This window comes from Xenopus laevis, chromosome 9_10S (assembly GCF_017654675.1).
Source record: "Xenopus laevis strain J_2021 chromosome 9_10S, Xenopus_laevis_v10.1, whole genome shotgun sequence".
Classification (NCBI taxonomy): Eukaryota; Metazoa; Chordata; class Amphibia; order Anura; family Pipidae; genus Xenopus; species Xenopus laevis.
The window spans coordinates 28,984,974-29,012,736 of record NC_054388.1 but is presented as its reverse complement, the minus strand read 5'-3'; the positions used below and the strand labels follow the sequence as shown (position 1 = coordinate 29,012,736).

At 40.8% G+C, this 27,763-nt stretch overlaps 1 protein-coding gene across 1 annotated transcript; it reads left to right on the top strand.

Moving 5' to 3' along the window:
- Window positions 1–27,763, top strand: c17orf67.S (chromosome 17 open reading frame 67 S homeolog). Its single transcript, XM_018240537.2, has 4 exons — window positions 1–160; window positions 3,994–4,094; window positions 24,357–24,489; window positions 27,491–27,763. The coding sequence occupies exons 1-3, from the start codon at window positions 106–108 to the stop codon at window positions 24,471–24,473; spliced, it is 273 nt and encodes a 90-aa protein (XP_018096026.1). The 5' UTR covers window positions 1–105; the 3' UTR covers window positions 24,474–24,489; window positions 27,491–27,763.

The window sequence follows — 27,763 nt, the reverse complement described above, 5'->3', positions numbered from 1 at the left end:
AAACTTAGAGGCATGAACAGTGTGAGCTGACGTAGGTTCCTTAAGTTCTCCCTCCTAGTGTGTGTTACTCATTTCTCCAGCGTCTCAGAGAAAGCACACTCAAAAATGAAGACCTTGGTAGTGGCCTTGATTCTTATGGTGGCTTTGGCTATTTTTACTGGTAAGTGTCCAAAGAAATTGCAACTATTGCTTGAAACCGTAGACTTTTTGTTCGAACAGTATGTTTTTATACCAAAATTGGCAGAGACATCTTCTAAGGAGGATTACGTACTGCACATATAATGATACTGTAGGCTGATAGATAGATATTTGGATAAAGATATATAAACACTAAGAAATAATTTGCTAGAAGGATGCAGACAGATAGCTAGGCTGATGTGTAGATGGACATAGACAAAGGTAGATATAGATTACTATAGATTATTATGCCACTGATTTACAATAATAAATTGAAAATAATTTAAATGTGGAAAAATCAAGACTGTGTTTCAAATGTTATACCTGTTTTATGAATTCATGGATTCTGCCATATGTAATCGCCTGTACATGCTAATCAAATATCGTATTTCTGATTGCAGTCAAAGCATGAACACTGTGGGGCAGGTTTATCAAGGGTCGAATTTTGAATTGAAAAAACTTCGAAATTCGAATTCAAAAAGACCAACCGAAATTAAGTCCGTTTTTTTGGGTCGAATAGGTCCGTATTCGGCCGAATTCGAATTGAAGGAGTAGCGCATTCGATCAAAAAAACCCATTGATTTTTCAAAGTCCACCAACTGAAACCCAAATGGGTTCTAGGAGGTCCCCCATAGGCTAAAACAGCAATTCGGCAGGTTTTAGATGGCGAATGGTCGAAGTCGAATTTTTAAAGAGACAGTACATGATACATTTCGATATTCAAATTTTCGAATTTTTTTCAAATTCGAATTGAATTTGGACTATTCCCTAGTCGAAGTACACAAAAATAGCTCAAAACTCAAATTTTTTCAATTCGAAAATTCACCTTGACCTTTGATAAATCTGCCCCTAAATGTAGCAAAAATACAGTTGTACAAGAGTCCAAAGTCAGCACATATGTTATGCTCATATAGTGCAATAATATGCCTACTATTCTTAGCGGAGGAATATCTACATAGGCATCCTGGATTCAACTTCAACGCGATCCCTGAAACATGTTTTGTAGAAAAACTAGATCTGTTTCATATTCTTTAGAGAAGTTTTAGAATCTACAGATTTCCTGAAGACAGAACTAATATGTTAATAACACCCATATGCTAACTATACAGGTAAAAAATGCCACTCATCCTGTGGAATGTGCTGTCCCCTGAGGATGAACTTGCACTAAAAGGAGACTTTGTCCATTCATCAGACCAGACTGCACTTATTTGCACAGGAAGATGAAACCTTTTGCTTCGGAGGGACTATATATATATTATATCTTTCCTGCCTAGCGTGAATTTTTTAACTTTACAAAGCAGTAGCTTTCTTTAGAATATCTTTAAGCTTAAAGACGTTTACTTCCCCTTTTAGCAAATGAAGAATATCTCTGAAAATGCAGACCCACAATCTCTTTAAGGCAAAGTTAAATTAGAACCAGAATATTTAACAGTGGTGATAATAGATGTCCCCTGTGCAGTAAGATTTAGCCAACACAAGCAGGATAATGTACTAAAATTTGCACAGGTTCACTTACCCATTGTCACTGGTCAGCTGACAAGTAAATGCTCCCTATTTATTAGCAGCATTTTTTAAAAAAAATTACATTACCTCAATGGTGTCTGGTGAGCCTGAGGGCCCATGGCCAATAGGTAAGTATTAAGAGTACATTGGATTAGTTATCCAGGCCCTTTCTTACTTGTAAGATATTATTCCAAGTGTAATCTCAACTGTAGGTGCATAAATATCCAGGATTTTAATTACTCTCTGCCCAGTTCTAGTGGTGATGCTGTGGATTTACCTCTTGTGACCTAGTCCTAAAACAAACATTTATCTCTGTACAGACATAGTTTATGCACAAAACTGCAGTTTACAATGGCATAAGTGTATACCAAGTGCATTATGATTAAATTACAATATTTGCATATAGCTCCTACACCTGTGCTTTACTTTAGCCATCTACAAAATAAAAGTGTTTAACTTGAAATTAACTATTACTATAGTGCAGACAGATATTTTCTGAGATTTTCGGTTGGTCTTTATTTTTTATTTTGTGTTTTTTTTTTATTGATCTTTTTGTGCAGCAGCTCTCCAGTTTAGAATCAGCATGTAACTGGTTGCTATGGTCCATATTACCTAAGAAACCACGCAGACTAGAAGATAAAGAGGAAAGGACCTGAATAGAAAGATCGGTAATAATTGTAGCAATAGGAATGATGTTGTAGCCATTGGCTGCTGGGGTCAGTGACTCCCATTTGAAAGCTGGGAAAGAGGCAATTTTTTAAAAAAACTGTAGGAAATAAAACAAATAAAGAACAACTGTAATAGTATTTAGAATAGGCCATTCTATAACACATTGCTGTTCATCTGGTGCCCCCTTGTGTGGCCTTCCATTAAAGTCTGGCAGCTGTGACTGCTTACCTTTGTGAAAGCTTTAAAAGGTATCAGAACTGAAATTAACTGGCCCCTGCACTGTTCATACCTTAGAATCAAGCTTTAAAAGTCCTGCATTATTATTCACACCTGTAAGCACCTGTATTGTACACACCTCTGACTGTAAGGGTGCACATTCTTAACCTGATCACTCCTCAAACAAACTGTAGGAACAGCTATGGTATTGTGTCACTGTACTTAATACAGGATGTACTGTTCATCTTAGAGTGATCATGATCAGTTACTTGCATGGCCGTCTAGGTCTCTCGTCCCTGCTCTGCTTGTGTGTGGCATATTCTGCCTATCCTATGCTGCCTGTGTGTGCGAAATTCTGCCTGCCCTACTCTGCCTGTGTGCCATACTCTGCCTGCCCTACTCTGCTTGTGTGCCCTACTTTGATTGTGTGTGCCATACTCTGCCTGCCCGACTCTGCCAGTGTGCGCCATACCATGCCTGCCCTATGCTGCCAGAGCAGATCTGCTTCTCTCAGCCTGCAAAAATACACAGACTGAGAAGAGCTGGAGCCTTCAGTCTGTGTGCCCACGGCCTAAATGTGGGTAAATGTGGTTGGACAGCACTGATCTAACATTCTAAAAGTTAACTTAAAGGTTTGCCACCCCTAGAAGAACAATACTGCAAGTTCCCCTACATTATTACCTACATTATTATACTGTATATTGTAATATACAGAGGCCAGTCTATGCCCCCTACCTTTCTCCTTAAGTACACATTATACAGACATACAAGCAAGGGGTGCTGCCAGACACAAGCCACAAGGGAGCCCTATATGTACTGGGCCTATGGCAGGTAATAAGAACTTTCTGGCTCTGTACGTTGCATTGAAAATCTGCTGCCTGGTGTGGAGCACAAAGCCGGTGACCACAAGTCCTTACCATTGGCCAGGCCTCAGAAGCAAGTACTTCTTGAATGGGTTTTTGTGTGCCCCTGAATGCTCTAGGACTTGAATAAATGACCCCTCAGTATTTCCACACTTCTCATGGGACCTCTTATTAAAAAAGATTGGGACCTGGGGGGTTTCCCAGATAAGGGCTCTTACTCTATTTTGGATTACCATATCTTTAGTCTACAAATAAATAATTTAAACTTTAAATTACCGTAACCTCCAATATCGATTCATACAGCTTAATTAGAATCAAGTGCAGAGCACTGTCTTATTATTAATCATTGTATTCGATTACAATGGAGTCTGTGGGAGATGGCCTTCTCGTAATTTGGGGGTTACCAGATCCCATACCCATATATGCATCGATTAATCCAGATGAAGCCTCTGTTATAAAGGATCCCTATGTTGCTTTTGTAATTTCATTTTTCAATGAGTAATATATTTGTCTCAGAAGCAATATACTCAGACCCTAAATTTAAGATACCATTTGTTCATTGCAGATGCCTCCCCAATTCTGCCTGAGAAACAAGCCAAACAGGTCTTAAGAGCCAAGCGATCAGAAAGAGAAAGAAAAGCTGGACATCGCGATGAACCAATGAGGGTAATTTTGAACATCAAAGGCAATATATTTGGTTATGGCAAATCCAGTTGTATTTTATATATATATATATATATCTCATCATCGTGCTTTACCTTGGTTATAACAGGGAATAAATGGTGGATAACAAACAAGGGTTTACAGAGTACAATAGGATTAGAGGGCCCTACAAATTAGAGTTTACAAACTAGAGGTTAAGGTACAATGTAGACATTAGGATTTTAAAAACAATTTTGTGATTTATGATACAGCAATGATTGATTAATTAAGGTACATTGAATAAGCTTCTTTAAACAGGTGGGTCTTTAAGGAGCGTTTGAAAGTTTGGAAAGAAGGATAAAGTCTGAGAGCTCGAGGCAGAGAGTTCCAGAGAAAAGCAGAAGCCCAAGAGAAGTCTTGTAGATTAGAATGGGCAGAAATGATGATAGGAGAAGTGAGGCAAAGGTCAGAAGCAGAGCAAATGTTGCGTGAAAGAGTGTATTTGGAGATCAGAGATGAATATAGGGAGGGGCTTCACTGTTAAGGGCCTTAAATGTAAGTGTGAGAAGTTTGACTTTGATTCTAGAGGAGATTGGAAGCCAGTGAAGGGACATACATATGGGAGCAGCTGGTATTGAACGGTGAGATGGAGGAATGAGTCTAGCAGCAGCATTTAGAACAGATTGGAGTTGTGAAAGGCGACTTGTTGGAATACCTGCTAGGAGTAGGTTGCGGTAATCAAGGCAGGAGATGATAAGAGACTGAATAAGTGTTTTGGTTGATTCTGAACTGATTTGGTATTCGGGCCATGTTGAGCAGTTGAATACGACAAGATTTTGCAAGTGTTTGGATGTGAAAAAGACAGATGCGAGTCTAGGATAACTCCTAGGCAGCGTGCCTGTTTGTTGGAATGAAAGCTAGTGTTATTTACTGTGATTGATATCTGAGGGACAGGGGAAGAACTTGGAGGAAATATATTGAGTTCTGTTTTTGAAAGATTCAGTTTCAGGTGCTACTGTTTGTAACTTGGGAAAGTACAAAATATTGCGATTGCACACTCATTTATATAAAAATTAGGGATGCACCGAATCCAGGATTCGGTTCGGGATTTGGCCATGATTCGGCCTTTTTCAGAAGGATTCGGAATCGGCCGAATCCTTCTGCCAGGCCGAACCGAATCCTAATTTGCATATGCAAATTAGGGACAGGGAGAGAAATCGTGTGACTTTTTGTCAGAAAACAAGGAAGTAAAAAATGTTTTCCCCTTCCCACCCCTAATTTGCATATGCAAATTTGGGTTCGGATTCGGTTCGGTATTCTGCCGAATCTTTCGCAAAGGTTTCGGGGGTTCGGCTGAATCCAAAATAGTGGATTCGGTGCATCCCTAATAAAAATCTAATTTTATTGTATCAAAAACACTTATATAATAGTAATTTGGTCCAGCAATTGGCCCAATTGCTGGACCAAATTACTATTATGTAAGTGTTTTTGATACAATAAATTTTGATTTTTATATAAATGAGTGTGCAATCGCAATATTTTGTTTTTTGATAATTGTACCAGGAGGCTGAACTTGGGCAGTCTCCATGGGATTGGCACCTCAGCATTGATATTAATTATTCATTATTTTAGGATGTGCGTCTTCCATTATAGTTGTATGTAACTTGGGAAAAGGACAGAACGAGAGAGGTCAGGAGTAGACAAGTAGAGTTGGGTGTCATCAGCATAGAGGTGAAGGTGAAGTCCAAAATAATGAATACGTTTTCCTAGCGAAGTAGTATAGAACGAGAACAGCAGGGGGCCTAGAACAGAGTATTGAGGAACTCCAACAGAGAGAGGGAACGTAGCAGAAGTAGAGTTAGAGAAGGCAACTGTAAAGGAACGGTCAGACATATAGGATGTAAACCATTAAAGAGCAGTGTCACGAATATAATGAGTTCTGTTTTTGAAAGATTAATTTTTAGGTGGAGCTGTGACATCCAGGAGGAGACAGCAGAGAGACAGTCTGTAACTTGGGAAAGGACAGAAGGAGAGAGGTCAGGAGTAGACAAGTAGAGTTGGGTGTCATCAGCTTAGAGGTGATACTGAAGTCCAAGCGACTGAATACGTGTTCCTAGCAAAGTTGTATAGAGCGAGAACAGCAGAGGGCCTAGAACAGAGCCTTGAGGAACTCCAACAGAGAGAGGGAAGGTTTTAGAAGTAGAGTTAGAGAAGGCAACTTTAAAGGAACGTATAAATGTAAACGTAAGGATGTAAAGAATGTCTAGGAGGCAGGGCCGGGCCAACCCAGTCAGGCGCCCTAGGCAACCTGGCTGGGCATGGCGCCGGCTGAGTGCGCATGTGCAAAACCGTGCTCTGGTACGCAAGTGCAAAACTGCGTGCGCTCATGCGCAGAAGCACAATTTCAAAAACATATGCCTGGCAGTCGGGGAGATGGGACCGGACAATGGGGTAGGTGTCAGAGCAGGTACGTGCCTGGTCTCCCCCGGCTTTGCGCCCTAGGCACGTGCCTACTCTGCCTACCCCTAGTTCCGGCCCTGCTCGGAGGAGTGGGTGGTCAACTGTGTCAAAGGCTGCAGAGAGGTCTAGATCTAGTGCTGGTAGAAACCAAAAGCAAAAATGTAGCATAGAAGAAAGGTCCAGGGGAGTAGGGATGTAGCGAACGTCGGAAAAAAAGTTCGCGAACATATTCGCGAACTTGCGTCAAAAATGCGTTGCAGCAGGTGCCTGGGCTCGTTCTGGTGATTCCGACCAGAAATCGTGCGCTTCCTGCTCCTCGTCACGCTGGTCTACAGCCTCATCTGTCACTCGTCGCACGGCACGCTCCAGGAAGAAAGCAAAGGGTATTAGGTCGCTGATGGTGCCTTCGGTGCGACTGACCATGTTTGTAACCTCTTCAAAAGGGCGCATGAGCCTGCAGGCATCGCGCATAAGCACCCAGTAACCTGGGAAAAAAATCCCCAGCTCTGCAGATCCAGTCCTACCACCCAGTTCAAACAGGTATTCATTGACGGCTGTTTGTTGTTGCAGCAGACGTTCCAACATGAGGAGCGTTGAATTCCAGCGAGTCTGGCTGTCGCAAATTAAACGCCTGACTGGCATGTTGTACCGCTGCTGAATGTCAGCAAGGCGTGCCATGGCTGTGTAGGAACGTCTGAAATGGGCCGACACCTTCCTGGACTGCCTGAGAACGTCCTGGAATCCTGGGTACTTCGAGACAAAACGTTGGACTATTAAATTCAGAACATGTGCCATGCAGGGCACATGTGTTAAATTGCCCAGTTTCAGTGCTGCCAACAGATTGCTTCCGTTGTCACACACCACTTTTTCGATCTTCAGTTGGTGTGGGGTCAGCCACCGATCGGCCTGTGACTGCAGAGATGACAGGAGTACAGATCCGGTATGGTTTCTGCTTTCCAGGCACGTCATCCCCAAGACAGCATGACAACGGCGTACCTGGCACGTCGAATAGCCTAGGGGGAGCTGGGGGTGCGCAGGTGTGGAGGAGGAGGACCCAGCAGCAGAGGAGGAAGAAGAGGAAGAAGACGAGGTAGAGAGCGAAGGAGGAGTAGAGGTGGTGGCAGAACCGCGTGCAATCCGTGGCGGTGACACCAACTCCACTGTTGTTGTTGAGCCACACATTCCCTGCTTCCCAGCCATTACCAAGTTCACCCAGTGGGCAGTGTAGGTGACATACCTGCCCTGACCATGCATGGAGGACCATGCGTCAGTAGTCATATGGACCTTTGGCCCAACACTAAGTGACAGAGATGCGGTGACTTGGCTCTGCACATGGTGGTACAGGTGTGGTATTCCCTTTTTTTAAAAAAAATTGCGGCTGGGTACCTTCCACTGCGGTGTCCCAATTGCTACAAATTTGCGGAAGGCCTCAGAGTCCACCAGCTGGTATGGTAAAAGCTGGCGGGCTAAGAGTGCAGACAAGCCAGCTGTCAGACGCCGGGCAAGGGGGTGACTCGCAGACATTGGCTTCTTACGCTCAAACATGGCCCTCACAGAAACTTGGCTGGGGGCAGATGACTGGGAATGGGAACTGGTGGTCAAGGTGGAAGGCTGAGTGGAGGGTGGTTCAGACGGGTCAAGGACAGCAGAGGTAGAGCAGTAAGATGCTGGACCAGAAGGAGGGTGGCTTTTAGTTTGTCTGTTGCGTTTGAGGTGTTGCTCCCAAAGTGCTTGCCGTTCATGTGCCTTCGCATAGAGGTTGTACCTATGTGGCTGTTGGGCTTCCCAAGACTCAGTTTCTGACTGCACTCATTGCAAATTACAACGCTTTTGTCAGAGGCACACACATTAAAAAAATCCCACACTGCTGACCTTTTTGAAGCAGGCAATCTGGCGGTAACAGTAGAAGTTGGCGGCGTTGGCGGCAATGGCGGGTGCGTTGGCCGGCTGACCACAGGTGCCGATACATGTTGTTGCCCTACTGTTCCCTGCGAGCTGTCCTCCCTGCTTCTTCTAAGTCTTATTCTCCTCCTGCCTCTCTGACTCTCCGTCTCTCCATCTGAACTATCCTCCTCTTGCTCTCTTCTACTGGGCACCCACAAAACATCAATCTCCTCATCATCATTCTCCTCAGATGCATCAATTTCTTCTAACAGCTCACAGAAGGAAGCAGCAGCGGGGACCTCCTCATCACTCATTATCATCTCTGTTGTGTTCTCTGCCAGAATTAAATCTGGTGTAACGTCCTCATCTCCTTCATCTTCTTCTGCCAATAATGGTTGCGCATCACTCAGTTCAAGAAACTCATGTGAAAATAACTCCTCTGACTCCAGTGAAGAAGGGGCGCCGGTGGTGGAGGAAGTGTTACGTGGGGTGCCCATAGCAGTGGAGGATGAGGATGTTGTGGTAAAGTTAGAAACGGTAGAGGATGGGGTGTGCTGTGTAAGCCAGTCAACTACCTCTTCAGCATTTTGGGAGTTCAGGGTCATTGCCTTTTTAAAACTGGGCAATTTCCTAGGGCCACAGGATAGCATAGCAGCACGGCCCCTAGTGCCTCTGCGTGGCGGCCTGCCTTTGCCTGGCATTATTTTTAAAACAACAACAACAACTCAGGTGGTGTTTCTGGAGACGGTATTATTATTGATATTTAGACAGATTGTGAAAAAGCTCACACAGCTAGATGGCAGTTGTTTGAAAATGAAGAACACACTGGGCAAACAAATTGAAACAATGCCTGCAAGGTCAACGTATACACTACAGCAGTGGATACGGAATATATTATTGCTGCTTGAAAAACGTCACTCGGGTGGTGGTTCTGGAGACGGTATTATTATTGATATTTAGACAGAATGTGAAAAAGCTCACACAGCTAGATGGCAGTTGTTTGAAGAACACACTGGGCAAACAATGCCTACAAGGTCAACGTATACACTACTACAGCAGTGGATACGGAATATATTATTGCTGCTTGAAAAACGTCACTCGGGTGGTGTTTCTGGAGACGGTATTATTATTGATATTTAGACAGAATGTGAAAAAGCTCACACAGCTAGATGGCAGTTGTTTGAAGAACACACTGGGCAAATAATGCCTGCAAGTGCACTACTATTGGTGCACTACTATGAAGAACAGCAAACAGCACTGGACACGTTAAAGAACAGTAAGATAAGTAAAATAAAAAAAAAAATATATGTATATTAAAAAAAAAAATTACTCGGGTTGGTGCTGCTGAACTACTAGGAGCAGCACAGTAGCACACCAGTCCCACTCCCCAACACAGCTAGACTAATAGCACTGGGCGCTTATAGTAGCAAAGTAAAAAAACAAAAAAGAAAATAAAAGCAGTCCTTATAAGGACTATTGGGTTATTACAGCAGTCAGCAGATGAGATCAGAAGAGATCAGTGCCCACAGCAGCTACATACAGAGCACTGCAGTAGAAGGTAGATTACTAGCCAGCAAAGCTACCTAACCTAAAATGTCCCTCAAATCCCTGCAGAGTTCTGTCCCTCCAATACAGAGCAGTATCAAGTAGATTACTAGCCAGCAAACTTACTATCAACTGTCCCTCAAATCACTAACAGCTCTCTCCCTACACTAGCTCTTCCAAGCACACACAGGCAGAATGAAAAAACGCTGCAGGGCTTCAGTTTATATATGGAAGGGGAGTGGTCCAGGGGGTGTGGGGGTGGTCCAGGAGGGAGAGCTTCCTGATTGGCTGCCATGTATCTGCTGGTCTGGGGTGAGAGGGCAAAAATAAGCGCCAGCTAAGGCGAACCCAAATTGGCGAACGTCGCGCGACGTGCGCGAACAGTCGATGTTCGCGCGAACAAGTTTGCCGGCGAACAGTCCGCGACATCCCTACAGGGGAGACCTGACATTTTGGTCAGCAATCTGACCTTTATCAAAGTGTGATTTTGCTGTCAGGTCTCCTTAAAATAAAAACCTTTAATTGATTTATAAACTGATTCTTCCTATCAGCTACAAACCTTCAATTGGAATATCACATGGAGGGCATTATATATCAAAATCTGAATTTTTCTGACTATTTAAATAAAAAAACTAGAATCCACTATTAGACCTTATTCATTATTAAAATGGCACAATTTAATTGAATTGGGGACAAACACTAAAAAAAATCTGGGAAAATCCGAATCGTATGTTTTTTTCGGAGTTTTTTCCCGGATCGCTCAATTTTTTCTGGCTTTTTCCCCAAAAGCCCAGATTTTTCAGATTTTTGCCTGAAAAGTCAGAAATAGTCGAATTTTCTGGCTAATTCCAGCGGAGACCACAGAAATTTCCAAATAGAAGAGAGACCTCTCCCATTGACTTATATACAACCTCGGTAGGTCTCAGATGCTGGATTTTCAGATTCTGACTTTTTCCATCCTCGGGGTATAATAAAACAAGAAAAAATCTAGTTTTTTTTACACTAAAAATTTGGATTTTAATTTTTTGAGTTTTTGGCATTCAGACTTTAATAAATAACCCCAGAGTGTCTTTGATGATATAGAGTTATGGGACACATTGCATATACACCAGCACTTGGATTAGCACTAGGCCCCATTTACATTGCATCAGATAGCTGCTGTGACACCCCAGGGAGAATTGCCAGTACAGAGCACTTTATTTTGATCATGATTTCTGCTGCCGATGCCTTGAAATATTTCCATCTGACTCCTGAGAGCCTGGACTGCCTCTACAGAGTTGTTATGTTCTAACCTAGCAGTATGTCAGCTTGAAAGCTAGCTGGGGGAACAAGATATATTGCTAGGCCCCTGCCAACTGTTGTGGAACTACAGATCCCAACATCCCCTGCCAACAGCAAAAAACTGTCACAACTGCATAAAGGGTTTATTTTACTATTTAGAGTTTTGTTTTGTATTCTGCATATATTTCATATATCTGCATATATATTTTGACTAGAATAATGTACATATCACACTTAACAGTCATTTTTATAGATTTTATAAAGTAGTGAAGCATTTGATTTCTTTCTAGCCACTTACTGTATATTTTAAAAGTAAAACTAATTAATCCAAATGCAAATTTTTAAATAATTATTTTCTTACTAAAGATAAAACAAAATAGAAAAATGATTATTGTTCTATGCTTGTCTGTGCTATCCTTAGATACCTGTGTAAATATTGTGTACAATTTTAAACAATAGTAAAAAATGCAATCTGCTGTTTAGGAATTAACACAGGTCTCTTCAGTTGTATAGCTGTTTCTTCCAGAAATACAGAATGAGGGGAGGCAGCCAAGTAGGCGCTCCCCAATGATTTTTCCAACCTATCAGTATGCAGTATAGACATGTACTGTTTATATGAATAATTTTGGTAAAACAGCGCCACCTTCTTGTCACTTTCCAACCATTCTGACCACCATGTAGTTGAGGAAGTTGTCAGAAAAAAAGAAATAGGGCTGCTCTCATGTTCTTCTGGTTAGAAAAAATCAGATAACTTTTCTCACATATTTCCTAACACATCAATCCAACCCTCTTTCGTTGTCCTAACAACTTCCTTGACTACTTTGCGTTCGCAAACTGAAGAGCAGGCGGTACTCTTGTAATAAAATGTATTCATATTAACAGTACACTTATTCCTTGGAATTAAAACAAAATAAATAATGTAAATAGCAAAAGTGGTTAGAATAACACTGTCATCAATTTTACATTCACTTGTCTTAAAGGTTTACTTCATTATTCTAAGGGCAGTTCTGGTCGCAGGACTGCCAAAGTGTGCAAAAGATAAAAAATCATTAAACAACTTGGATTAAAAAGGGCTCCCTGCACTTCCAGATAGTTGTACTGCAGGAGAGAGTAGAAAGATACATTTTGAGACAATTTGCAATAGGTCTTTATTTTTTTCTCTTAGGTTTGTTTAATTATTTAGCTTTTTGTTCAGCAGCTCTTCAGGTTAAAATTTTGGCAACTATGGGGTTACTATGGTGCAATTTACCCTAGCAGCCAATCAGTGGTTTCAATGAGAGACTGGAACATGAATAGGAGAGGGTATAAACAGATAGATAAGGAATAAAAGGTAACAATAAAATTATAGCCTTGCAGATCAATACATTTTTGGCTGCGGGAGGCAGTGTACCCCGTTGGATAGCTGGAAAGAAGCTGAGGAGGAAGGCAAATAATTAATAAACTATATATATATAAAAAAATAAAATAATGAAGACCAATTGATACATGCTAGGAATAGAGCATTCCATAACGTCATTCCATAACGTTATTCCATAACTTAAAATTATCATTCCATAAAGTTAAAATTAAAGGTCAACTACCCCTTTTAAAAGCACCATCATGGCTACCTTACTCCCTTTTCTGTTTAGATGGGCCAGTGCTGATCCACCATGAACCTGAAAAGAGACAGGACTTAGACAAAAGAGTGAGGGGTGAGGGGAACAGATTAGTTGGGCATGGTCTGGCAATCCAGAGATGGATCATAAAATATCACAGATTGGCAACATTTTGTGAGTAGGATTAAAGAGGACATATTCCAAATGATTTAAAGGTGTGTTGCTATTATTATACAGGTATAGAACCCTGGTACTTAAAATCTATCTCCAATATACTTTAATTAAAAAATGTCTACTGTTTTTATAATAAATCTGACTGTATGCAGTGAAATTCCCCCTTCTTTTACTGCTGTGGATAGGAATTGTCAGACGGTCCCCAACTGCTGTGCAGGTAAACGATCATACTTTCAAATGGCAGGGGGAGCCCCCACCTTACTTCCCAGAACTCGAGCAGCATTGTTGGATTCCCTGTAGAGATTTGTATCCAGTGACTCAGTGCAGTCTTTATATTCTGATTATTAATCAGTCTTGCTGTATTGGCTTCTATGGCAGATATTATTTGACTTGTGCTGTTTTGATAATTTATGACAATCCCTAAGCTTAAACTCCCAACTGAAGCCCAGACCACACTCAGCATGTTAGAGTCTTGATATTGCAGAAATGTCTAACAAAGTTACAAGATGACAGCCCCCTGCTCCAACTTTGAAAGCATAAATCATTTGTCTTATTAGGCTGCTGGTGCAGCAAGTTCATGTTTATATTTAGTATACAAAATACAGCATTTCTAACATTATGCTATTTTAGACTTTAGTTGCCCTTTAAATCAATCCAATAGGATTGTTTTCCATCCAATAAGCATTCATTATATCTTAGTTTGGATCAAGTACAAACTGTTTTATTATGACAGTGAAAAAGGAAATCATTTTTAAAAATCTGAATTTTATGTGAATAAAATGGAGTCTATGAGAGATGGCCTTCCCATAAATATGGAGCTTTCTGGATAAGCATTTCCCAGAAATGGCAGACCCATTGTTCGAATTAGGGGCACCCTACAAGATATATCAAACCAACCCCTTCCCATTTTTCAGCCACTGACACCTGTATTTTATCATTCATCTACTTTGCTTCCTTTTTTCATTTTCCTGATTGCTGTGTATTCATTGACAATTATATTGTGAATAATGTACCCCGCATTGTAAAATATAAGGATATTATTAGTCACCAATAACGATTATAACTGGTGATATCACTAAGCACAGTTTCTAAGGATATAATTTACAGGATATGCATGGCTCTTGTGTATCATTAAAACAAATATGCCACCAGATTATAGCTTTGCTTAGTTTAAATTAATCCAAGTCATAATAGCATTCTCAAATACACCCAACAGTCGCTATGATCACAATATATCAGTCACTTTTAAACACAACTTTTAAGGTTTAGTTTTTATTTTAATCTTTAGTTACCCTTTAAACAATCTGAAAACATATACATTTCAACACAAGGAAAAAATATAAAAAAAATAGGTCTGTGTAAGTAGCTTAGGCTCCTTGGCATTGGTCCTTATTTTGATTTTGATTGGTCCATTCTACATGGAGCTGGCAGCCGGTTCTGTTTCACAATGCTGCAGATAATGGTAATTTTGTAAGAAATCCGTGTTTTTACACTTCAACAGGATATTGAATGCTCATAAAAAAAAGATTTGGCGGAATAACGGAGCCAATAATAATATAATACCCGGAATCCTATAAAAGTTTAACATACTCCCTGGGAGTGTTGCTTGACTATTACAGCAATGCATTGACTGGATCAGATCTTTGCTGGAAGGGATGATTTGGAAAGCACATAGCACTGGTCTTGGACCATGAACTTCCAAAGGGACTGCTTTGAATCAGATGGCCAAATCATAAAACTCTGCCTAAAGCTAAACATGAGAAAAAGGCCAACATCTTAATACTAAGCCCAATGGAGACATTCATTAATTTATTAAAACGACCCATTACATTAATTATGCATAATGGAAATAGTAAAAATTCGATTAACCATTAACAATTAATGCTTAGTACAGCTATGGGATCCATTATCCGGAAAGCTCTCCTTCTCCTATAGACTCCATTATAATCAAATAATCCAAATTTTTAAAAATGATTTCCTTTTTCTCTGTAATACAACAGTACCTTGATCCTAAGATATAATTAATCCTTATTGGAAGCAAAACCAGCCTATTGGGTTTATTTAATTTTCTAGTAGGCTAAAGCTGGCCATAGATGCAAAGATCCAATCATTCGAATCGAGGATTCGTATGATTTTCTGGCCGTGTGTGGAGAGTCTCAACATTTTTTGTCCGGCTATTTGGTCAGTCGGACAGGTTAAAAGATTTCTGTCAGCTGCCGTTAATATCTCTGCATGTATTGTCAATCAGATGACTTTCAGTGGGAGACCAGCTTTGTCAGACATAACTTTCGTTTGATTGCTGTCAGGGTCAGAACATCGGCTGATCTCTTCTTTTACTACTTTATTTGATCTGAATGGTTAGTGGCAGGTCGTGGAGATGGGGAAGTCCGATTGTTCGAGGATCTTTGCACCTATGGCTAGCTTTAGGGTACGAAGATCCAAATTACGGAAAGATCCGTTACCCGGAAAACCCCAGGTCTCGAGCTTTCTAGATAAAAGGACCCATACTTGTAATTAAATAGATGCACTATTTTGCAACTTGTACACCTCTGACCTACCAAAAATCTCATGCCATTAAATCTTCACTATCTCAGAATCCACTGCTAGACAGCTATACCAGCCTCATATAGAACATTGTGTTTAGCTCTGTGTGGGGTTTTGTTCTCTAAACCTTTCTAAAAAGAGAGGTATATGTTTGGACTTGAGCAGGGTGCATCTTTCCCTAAACAGGGAGTCTGAACAGCTGTGTATATCACCATTCACACATTGCTTACTACAGGTTATACCTTTGCTTTCCCAGGCAGTGGCGTAACTACCGGGGGAGCAGGGGGTGCGATTTGGCCAGGGCCCGCACCCCCTCGGGGCCCCCCGGCAGCTTGCACGCCACTCGTAAATGGGAAATGCGGCCGTAAATGCGGCCGTTTCCGGCTGTACGGAGGGGGGCCGGGCCCGGCTGCACTTCCCGCTCCAGGGCCCGCCCCCTCTTGTTACGTCTCTGTTCCCAGGCATGGGACTTGTTATCCAGAATGCTTGGGGCCTGGGGTTTTCCGGATAAGGCATCTTTCTATAACTTGTATCTCCTTAACGTAAAGGGCACCTGTTAGGCAAAAGTATTATCCCCAACCAAAGGTGCGGGCTAATAGAGCCCGCACTCCGGCTGGGGGTAACAGTAGTTTTTCTTAAAAAAATTGCCCCCCACCAGCGCTAGGCCACCTGCACCAGGAGGGAGCTCCCGGTATGAGTGGCCATATTGGGGCACAAGCATTCGCATATTGAGCGAGTGCCGCAACCTGTTCATTATGCGCATGATGTCAGAAGCACATTTGTGTATATACTCTGACAGACATGGCTGTTCGCACCGTGAGCTTCCTAGTGGCCTAGCGCTGGTGGGAGCAATTTCTTTTTAAAAAACTTGTGTTAGCCAGCACCTTTGGTTGGGGATAATACACCAACAGGTGTCCTTTACGTCTACTAAAATAATTTTAAAACAATTAAACCCAAAAGGATTGTTTTGCCTCCAATAAAGATTAATTGCAGCTTAGTAAGGATCATGTACAAGACACTGATTTGTCAATACTGAGAGGGAAATGGTAATTCTGAGCTTTCTGGATTATGGATCACATACCTGTATAGTTTTATGGTATCTTCCTGTATAGACTACAAACAATTCTAGGTGCTGCTCATGCAGATGAATAACTGTGCTGGCATAGTATTTCCTTGTATAGATTGTGCCTTTATTAGGGGGCTGTAAATGCAGAACTGTGCTCCAGTGAAATGTGGCAGTGAAATTGCAGTGTCAACATAGATTTATGTTATTTCTTTGTATACATTTTAAGCAAATGAGAGTGCTATTCCCACACAGTTGTGCTTAGTACAGGGGAATAGCTATAGCTATATAAAGTTACCATGTCATTTTCCAGCATATTATGAAATGTAGGGGGCAGTGGCATAACTATAGAGAAAGCAGACCCTGCGGATGTGTGTGTGTGGGGGGCTGCTTCCTCTATACAGGGGCCTACAAGGGGGGGGTTGCAAGTGACTCACAATTAGGAATGGGCGATTTTTTTCGCCTTGTTTCGCCGCGGAAATGACGCCCATAGACATGTATAGCGCCAAAAAAAAAGACACGCGTCAAAATAATTTCCGCGCGACAATTTTTTGGACGCCCATGACTAAACGGGTCAAATTCGCCCATCCCTACCCACAATTTCATGCATCGGGTCCCATTGAATTATTGAGAACATCAACCATTGAATATTTAAATATTTTCTACCGATATCAGGCTGAAAATATTATCCATGTCCTGACCTGCTAAAAGGTAATACACTACTGTTCCATTTCCAGGTATTGACCCACCACTTGCCCTAGTAAAATTCTCCTATATAAGTGCAGAGACTAAAAACTTTGTTAAATAGGAATAAAGGAAAATTGGCTATTCAGATTTATTGGGTGTTTAGGTTAAGTGAAATTTACATCTGCCCTCTAATATAATGGTTTCCAGTAATAATAATAATAATAATAATAATACTTTGTCATTCTGTTCATTACCTAACCCACAGACCTCTAAATGTAATTATGGGTTAAAATGTACAGAATGCAGAAGATGCAACATTTTACAATTGTGCAATTTCTGCTGAAAACAGAAGGTATTTACTTGCCTCATACCATATACATAGCACTGCCTAAATACCCAAAATAACAGTTTAACTCTCACATAAGGCATTATGGATAGAGACATGCAAATCACTCCTTTATGTCCCTGTGGCTAATTATGCATCCAGAACACTGGTTTTATAGCACAGATACAGCTTAATAGTTCTAACGGCCACCAGAGGTCACTGCTGACTAAAATGTAAAATCAATCCCACGTTTGTGAAAAAAGTTCATATAAAATCAAGTTGATATTCCTATCGTATTTATACCCCCTTATACCAAAAGCTCAGAATTACAGGAAGGCCATCTCGCATAGACTTCATTTTAATCAAATAACTACAATATCCTTTTTTCTCTGTAATAATAAAACATTACCTTCTATTTGATCCCAAATAAGATAGAATTCATTCGTATTGATTGTAAAATAATCCTATTGTCTTTTAATGAATGTTTAAGTGATTTATTGGTTGACGTAAGGTAAGGAGATCTAGATTACAGAAGGAAATCCCCAGGTCCTAAGCATTTTGAATAACAGGTACCCTACCTGTATTTGTTTTCACACTTCACCAGCATAGGGGTACTAGGAACCTACACAAGTGCTGCCACCTTGTGATGTGTACATACACCACAACTGTATGAATGTCCAATGCTGATGACTGAGTGGGAAAGAAGTATGGTGTTGCTTGCACCTGGTGGTCAGGGCCTACATACAAGTCAAAAAAATCATTGGTGATCAGGGCCCCCCCTATAATAATATAATTTAATATAAATAAATTGGTGCCAGGGCCCCCCATAAAAGTTTTCAAAAAAACATTGGTGGCCTGCCCCTCCCTTTCAATTAAAAAAAAAAACATTGGCACCAGGGGCCCCATAGAATATTTAAAAAAAACATTGGTGGCCAGGTGCCTATATAGTATTAAAATATTACATTGGTGACCAGGGATTTAAATAAAAAAAAAAAAAAACCACAGTGGGACCTACCTTAGGCTCCTTTGGTGGCGTGGGGTCTTTTCGTGGCTTTGGGGCTTCAGCTTCAGCTCCTTTCGTGGCTTTTGGTCTTTTCACGTGGCTTCGGCTCTGTTTGCGGCTTCAGGTCTTCAGGTTACTTTGACTCTTCGGCTCTTCAGGACTTCAGATTTTCGGCTCTTCGGGACTTTACCAGTTTGGTGCTGTCAAGGGGGGCCCGGCTAATTTTAAAAGGGCAGCACAGACAGGCCCCCCTTTAGGCCTAGGCACGGTACAAATGTGGCCCTGGTGAATGATATCACAAGCATGCACATAATCGCAGTCTGGGACATTAAGCTTAGTTTGCATGTTTGTGCCCCAGATTGGCTGCCTGCAACTCTGGTGGGGGAAACCATTTACCTCTGAAGCTGCCCTTTAACTTCTCACTTTACAAGTTATAAAAGGCAACGAGAAGTAGAATGATACTGCTTATTCCATACCATCAATAAATATTAATAGGTACTTAATACTAAACTGTATAAAGTAAAAACAAGTGATTAACTTCCATTTTTGTAACTGGTGCTTTAACTCTGAGTCACAAGTCAAAACCATTGCTAATTAGATTAATAAATGCCAAGTACTGTTAATACACAGCTAACTGGCCTTGCTAAATTGGTCAGAGAGCTGTTCTTGGCTAATGGCAGTGCACAGTCCTGACATTTCATTTAGGTGGCAGGGGGAGTACTCCAATTCGTCTATTTCCTCAGTCCGATTGACACCGCGTTAGGCTTTCATTGGATTATGTTGCCTTTTCCATGAGATGATGTATGTGAGATGCACGATTACAGAGCCCTTCTTGGTGTGAAAGTGTAACGTGATACAATGTGACTTTTGGACATGAGTAATGCCACTAATCTTTTTCCTGAGCCATTACTGGGGGGGCCTCCAGCTTCCCTTGAGGGGGTTGACGTCCGCTTTGCTTGGCAGCTAGATTCTCACCAGGGTGGTGTGAGCAAAATGTGCTGCGAATGGTCCATGCACGTCAGAAATTAGATCCAAAGTACATGAAGAGGAGCTTTTGTGAAGATAATTAGAAGTGTGAGATTCGGAGTCTATGAGTCAACTGCTGCGTGACTTACAAATTAAAATGAAACCCTATAGAAGGACCCATTACTTGCTAAGGAAAGAGGCTTTCTCTAGACAAGAGTCCTTCATCCAGCCTGGAAACAAGCAGGTGCCCGTAGCTGCTCACATTCATTTGGCAATATCCTAAAGTAGCCATGGCACATAGTTAGAAGTTCAGGTAGCACTTCAGAGCCCAGGGAGCTTGGTAGTGGGGCAAAAAGCTGCTTTTAGGCTGTTAATGGCCCCTGTTCACAATCAAGGTTCACAGCTTCTAATTACCCACACTAAGTACCTTCTGTTTACCCACACTTCGGCCTTTATGTTTTCTTTTTTATAGTTTTTGAATTATTTGTCTTCTTCTGACACTTTCCAGCTTTCAGAAGGGCATCACTGACCCCATTTAAAAAAAAAAAAAACAATGCTATGTAAGGCTACAAAATTACTGTTATTGCCAAGTTTTATTACTCATTTTTCTGTTCAGGCCCTGTCCTATTCATATTACAGTTTGTTATTCAACTCAGTGCAAGGTTGCAAGGGTAATGTGTGCGAACCGGAGAGCTGATGAATAAAAAGCTAAATAACTAAAAAAAAAAATACAAAATGAGAACAAATTGCAAATTGTTTCAGAAAATCACATTAAAAGTTAATTTAAAAACCCTTTTAAGGATGAGAATACCAAAAGTTCAAGTTGTCTTTTTTTGGGAGACAACTATTCTCTGATTTGACCAGAAGAATGGAGGGTATTCTTGTTGTGCTTTGTAAAACTGCTGTTTTGCTAGTAGAGTTGACACCTATTCTGTTAAAAAAACCAAAAAGATATTGGTTTTCCTATATTTGTATCTTTCATCCCTGAAACCAAAATATTTTTTGACTGTACCTGTGAAAAATTATTTGCAAATATTGAAAATTGGGTGTAGTGCTATAAATCTGCAGGCTATTAGTGAAGGAAATGTGAATCATGTATTGGAAAAGGTAAATAATGTAAAAGGAAAGAGTAGACTGGCTAGATTCAGGCCCATTGGAACTGGGTTTAACACTAGTGATGCAGGACAAGGAAGTGCATAATTTCTGTGTTGCTCAGGAGCACATTATGATGCCTTTGAAATAATAGGCTGTTTAAAGGACTATTACCAGTGGAGGATTAATGAGATGTGAGCAGGGGCACTGCTGCAATGAGGCAAAAAAAGCCACTCCTGGTAGCTTTAAGAGCCAATATTTTTTTAAAAACTGAGTTTTTGTTATGCTAGCACAATTGCTTTCTCCACACTATCTATGTGCCCCCCCAGGCCCGCTTTGCCGCTCGGAACAGCAAGTGCCTGATGTGAGGGGGTAGCCTTAGAAAGGCTGTTTCAGGGTGGCAAGGACCCCTGGAACTCCGCTGGATATGGGGGTCCTTAGGCTACATCCACATGCCCCCCATTCTAGGCACAAGTACACCTGAACTCTCTACTCTGGGTTGGGTTTGGCATGCCCAGGAATGTCATCTGGATCTGCATGCTTCCGGGGGATTGTGCACACACACCTTACCTTCCTTCTTCTCCCAGCAGTCAGATAAAAATAAATATTAAAAGAAAGTAGAAGTAAAAATTGGATCAAAGCTAGCCCCTGGTCATACTTGGTTCCTAGGCTATAGCCTTGGGCAGCCTGTGCATTAATCCACGTCTGACTATTGCAATTAGTGAGAAAATGGGGAACCTATATCTTCACTTAACAGTTCAAGGTACCCAGCAACCATAATATATTTTAAACCCCTCTAAGATAGCTGATGCCTTCTGTGAAATAAAGGGCACATCAAGCACAGTGATTATTGCTGATTTGCTAAGAATAGCAGAGATGACAAAATAATTCCCAAAGATACCCATGCGCCATGTAGTCTCTTGGAGGAGACGGAAATATTAAAGGGATACTGTCATGGGAAAACATGTTTTTTTCAAAACACATCAGTTAATAGTGCTACTCCAGCAGACTTCTGCACTGAAATCCAATTCTCAAAAGAGCAAACATATTTTTTATTTTCAATTTTGAAATCTGACATGGGGCTAGACATAATGCCAGTTTCCCAACTGCCCCCCCAAGTCATGTGACTTGTGCCTGTGCTTTAGGATGGAACTACATTCTGGCAGGCTGTTGTTACTTAGGGGCCGATTCACTAAGCTCGAGTGAAGGATTCGAATGAAAAAAAATCGAATTTCGAAGTATTTTTTGGGTACTTCGACCATCGAATTGGTTAAATTCGTTCGAATTCGAACGAAATCGAACGATTCGAACGAAAAATCGTTCGACTATTCGACCATTCGATAGTCGAAGTACTTTCCCTTTAAAAAAAACTTCGACCCCCTACTTCGGCAGCTAAAAGCTACCGAAGTCAATGTTAGCCTATGGGGAAGGTCCCCATAGGCTTGCCTGTGATTTTTTGATCGAAGGATTTTCCTTCGATCGTTGGATTAAAATCCTTCGAATCGTTCGATTCGAAGGATTTAATCGTTCGATCGAACGAAAAATCCTTCGATCGATCGATCGCAGGATTTGCCCAAAATCGTTCGACTTCGATATTTGAAGTCGAACGATTTTAGTTCACAGTCGAATATCGAGGGTTAATTAACCCTCGATATTCGACTCTTGATGAATCGGCCCCTAAATGTAACTGAATCAGTATCAGTGGGACTTGGCTTTTACTATTGAGTGTTGTTTTTTAGCTCTACCTTCCCATTGTTCTTTTGTTGGGATGCTGTGGGGGGGGGGGAGGGGATGATATCACTCCAACTTGCAGTAGAGCAGTAAAAAGTCACTAAAGTTTATCAGAGCACAAGTCACATGACTGGGGGCAGCAGGGAAACTGACAATATGTTTAGCCCCATGTCAGATTTCAAAATTGAATATAAAAAAATCTAGAACTTCACTAGCAGATGGCACTTCTGGATGTGTTTATTGGGAAAACTGCTGTAAGCCGTCTGATATAACCCCCTTCCTTTCCCCCCAAGCAGCCTAACAAAAGAACAATGAGAAGGTTACCAGATAGCAGCTCCCTAACACAAGATAACAGCTCCCTGGTAGATCAAAGAACAACACTCAGTAGTGAAAGCCAAGTCTCACTGAGAATGATTCAGTTACATTAAGTATAAGAGATAACAGCCTGCCAGAAAGTAATTCCGTCATAAGTGCAGGCACAAGTCACATGACTGGGGGCAGCTGGGAAACTGACAATAAGTCTAGAACCATGTCAGATTTCAAAACTGAATAAAAAAAATCTGTTTGCTCTTTTGATTTCAGTGCAGAATTCTGCTGGAGCAGCACTATTAACTGATGCATTTTGAAAAAAACATGTTTTCCCATGAGTATCCCTTTAAAAATATCATTTTTGTGCACTGATCCCAGCACTCTATACATGCCATGCTAAAACACAGAGGGAATATTTATCATCAGTACCTTGCCAAAATAGACTCCCAGCCAAAGCAGCTTCCAGTACACTCTGCATGGGACGGCTCATGGCTGTGCTGCCACATGGGCATTCTTGCCCGAGGTCACCAGATGTGTGCCAAGTTATATCATATTTTTCATATGAAGAATATGCTAAATTCCATTCTTCTGAATCTGCTGAGCATGTTTTCACCTTATAAATTTACATATTATCTGAAAGAATACACCAAGTGAGTCAACACAGAGGCTGTCTACACATCTGCTGGAAAAATAGGCTTACAAATTTCGAAATTCATTTTCTAATCTGCTCTTATGTCCTCTGTCCTTAACCTGGATTTTTGCCTTTGCTTTTTGGGTCGTAGTGAACCTTATCTTTAATATTAACCCAGTTTGCCTCCATCTTTTGGTCCTGAAGACTCACCTCCTCATATGCTTTTACTACCTCACAGGTGCACTATTATTATACTTTATTTACAATCTAGGGTTCCCATAATATAAATAGACTAGGACCGGTTTTATTAGGAGCCTCAAGGACCCCCACACATGTGTTTTAATTTTTGAATTCCAGGGAATGCCGAACAAGACATAATTAAAGGGGTTGTTCACCTTTGAGTTAACTTTTAGTATGATGTAGAGAATTTTGTAATTGCTTTTCATTTTTTTAAATTCTTCTTCTTATTATTATTATCTTTTTAATTAGCAGGTCCCCAGTTTGCAATTTCAGCAATATGGTTGCTAGGGTCCAACTTACCCTAGCAACCATGCATTGATTTGAATAAGTGACTGGAATATTAATAGGAGAGGCCTGATTAGAAATATGAAATATGAGCAATAACAATACATTTGCAGCCTTACAGATCATTTGTTTTTAGATGGGGTAAGTGACCCCATTTGAAAGCTGGAAAGAGTCGCAAGAAAAAGGCAAATAATTATAAAACTATGAAACATAAATAATGAAGACCAGTTGAAAAGTTGTTTAGCCATACTATTGCCCATACTATAATATTCTATAAGTTAAGTTAAAGGTGAACCACTCAGCGCCGGGCCAAGCTGCCAGGTGCCCTAGGTTATTGGGCCGGGGCACTGCTCTCCCCCCTCTGTGTGAGCGACCACAAACTGTGCATGTGCATAAGCTGTAGAGGAGGGATGCACAGAGAAGGCAGGGGAACCACCCCTTTAATGATGTTACTTGTGTGTTTCACAACAGGAATATCTGCTCTACCTTCAGCGCCTGGAACAGAGATCCGAAGAGCAGTTCTTTGAACACTGGTGGAACCCTCATTGCCAGCCTCACTGCAATCGCAACATTGTCAACCCTGTCTAATTCACTTTGGAAAAGGGTATGTCTTCCTTTTCATCTGTTTATGGTAGCGCCTATGTTAAAGCACAAAACCATACTTTAAGGCACACCCCAGTAAATTAAACCGCTAAGGTGTTTTTCCTGAACCAATTCACTGGTTCAGGGACCCCCTTACATAGGCTTGGGCTAACCTGGGAATGTGTAAGGCTAAACTTACACAAGGGGTCCTGGAAATACCAGCAAGATGACGGTACAGCAATTTTTTAGAAAGATACCTAGGTGAGTGATTTTTTTAGGGATGCACCGAATCCAGGATTCAGGTTCGGGATTCGGCCAGGATTCCGAATCAGAATCCTAATTTGCATATGGAAATTAGGGGTGGAGAGGGAAATCTCTGGACTTTTTGTGACAAAACAGGGAAGTAAAAAATGTTTTCCCCTTCCCACCCGTAATTTGCATATGCAAATTCGGTTCAGGGAAAAAATGCACCACTCACATAGTCCAAAAGAGACCATCTAGAAGTAGAAAAGGCAGGAGAGCTCATGTTCCAGGTTGATTATTGTGAAGTTACTTTATAGAGTCATAAAGCACAAGGGTTGTACTTTACTCAGATTCCTACAGAAGGAGGGTCAGCATAAGTACCCAAATGAATAAAGTTTTTTAAAGAAACACATTTATATCACACCTCTCTTTTTTTCCCCAAAGGAGAAGAAATTAAAGAGCAAAGGAAAAACATGCATCTTACACAGACATTATTAACACAGTAAACACACTGAAAAATAGTTATAAGTATAAGGTATCTGAATTTCACCAATCCTGTTAAACTGAACATCTTCTTTTGATTTACTTCTGAGCAAGATACAAGAAGGGCAAAATTCCCCCTAGTCTGAATCATTATCATCCACTTATCCACTCCTATCTGTTTCCCTCATTATAACCATAATTGTTCCTTATAAACTGTTTCAATTGATTTAAACCCTTTACAGTTTTCCACTATTGCACCCTTTCAGTGTGCCCATAGGCTTACAATACGTAACTTAAAAATACATATAAAATATACGGTTCATTCATGCATCTAAATCGTAGAACTGCAAAGCCTTGCATAGCAACTGTTTGTGAAATAACAGTCGTAACACGGAAATACACATGTGCTGGGTGAAAAAGGTATTGTTCCAGGGCTGATTGGGGCAATGATATAATTAATACAGCTGTAAAATCATTATACGGTCTGCTTTAAGGTTTGTAAAGTGCCACTCATAGACAGGATAATTAAATACTGCTGTGTTCGTTCTTACAGTCGCTTTTAGCCTTCTGATACAAACTGTAGATACAGTATAAGCAGCAGACTAATAAAACTCAAAGGCTTAGTTAGGGAGAGGGAGACAATTTGTACATAAGGAATAAGGCCCCCTCTGTAGTGCAGACAGGCCACACCCAGATTGCCTTACTCAGGCCACACGGCTAAACATAACATGGCTGCAAGGGACTGTGGGTAGACACATTTTACAAATAATTCCATAAACAACACAAGTTTTCTGGAAATCAGGCTTTGAATCTATGGGAATTTCTTATTAAGCAATGCTGATCCCTACTCTGTTATTTGTGAGTTATTTTTCTTTTCCAAGTGATAGGAAAAACTGATAAAAAAAGGCCAGTCTGAGCTCCAAACTGGAGACTGGAAACTGTGGTTTCGCAATCCTCCGAAAATCTGCTGTCTTGATTTATGGACATTGTTTGGCTTGCTTCGCATAAACAACCAAGTACAATTTGGTTTATAAAAATACAAGTATAAAGGTGATTCTCAGTTATAATAAATTATAATAACAATAAAAGGGAACTTTAAGAGTGACTGGCTAGTCTACTGAAATAAGCCATAATAAAATACAATAGCAGCACTGCTCTCTTCTATGTTTCCCTATCTTTATTAGACTGATCCACATAAATTCCTAAAAAAGAGCCAACCAAAATGATACCAATCACCCCAGGAGTATGTATAATCTATTAACATATATCAAGTATATGGGCCAGGGACCCATCAGCAAAACTCACACTTAAGGCCCAGCCTCTAAACTATTTTTACATTTCTCCAGACGCAATCTCATTCTCCTAGTCTCTTTTCTTTACATACTACTATAATCTGTCCTTCTACCAATTTTCTCCTTTTTTTCTCATATAGAAATCAGTAATGACCATAAAATACACCAAATGGTTTGGAGCAGGAAGGGCCACTGACACCTGAGCTCACAGGGGGTTTTCCTGTTATTATGGTAGACCAGTCCCAACACTGCCCAGACTCATGACAAGGTTACCGATATAAAGAATATCAGTCATTCAGCCATTGTTCTAGAACAGCAAAATCCCCCCTAAATCCCACCCTGCCCTTTTAGTTATATAATAGAGCATATAGGCATTTTCCATCCTCCTGTCTTCAGGTTGAGGAACCCTGCCACTACTAAACCAGCCACACCATTTGGGAATTGATCCCTGTTGTTACAATTCATAACAGTAACCTGTTTTTTTGTAATTTATCCATCAAATATTTCCTAAAACTTTCTACTGTACCTGCCAGAAGAACAATTTCAGGGAGTATGACTCTAGTACAACGATCCCCAACCTTTTTTATCCATGAGCCACATTCAAATATTAAAAAAAGTAATGGGTATGGGTATGGGGCCGGGCTGGTTGGCAAAAGTAACATCACGTGCACTTCTGCGATGTCCGTGTGCGTGACATCACGCACTCGGCGCGCTGAAGTCATGTACGTCACGCAGGGGCCGTGTTTAGGTCCAGTGCCTAGGGCAGCTTTGGACCTAAATACAGTCCTGCTCTAGTATATTACCAAATATGCGAAATATGAATTTACCAAGATTATAAGAGGATAGCACCTACAAGGCAGCCTAGAGATCATCTACAATTATTCCTGAATATTAAACCTAATGTTCTATTTCCACTTTTTGTGTTCACTTTTTTGTGCTTAAATCCTAATGGCAAATAATTCTGTGCAACTCAAAGCATAATCTGACAAATATTTTTCTTTCCAGGCCTCGATTTGAACGAAGAAGATAAGAGGATGTGAAATGTAAATGAAGAAGAAATCTGCCTCCATATTTAAATTACACTTAACATAAACCAACACTTATTATTCAACAGTTGAGTTAGTACTAATAGAACACTGCATGGGACTAGCCTATAATATACTTTACCTTTGACTCAAAAGGGGCCACTCTATAGCAATCAGATGATGGCTTTCAAACAACAGACCAGTAATTGTTATCTGGATGCTAAGGGTAACTATGTAATGTAGAAAATGAACA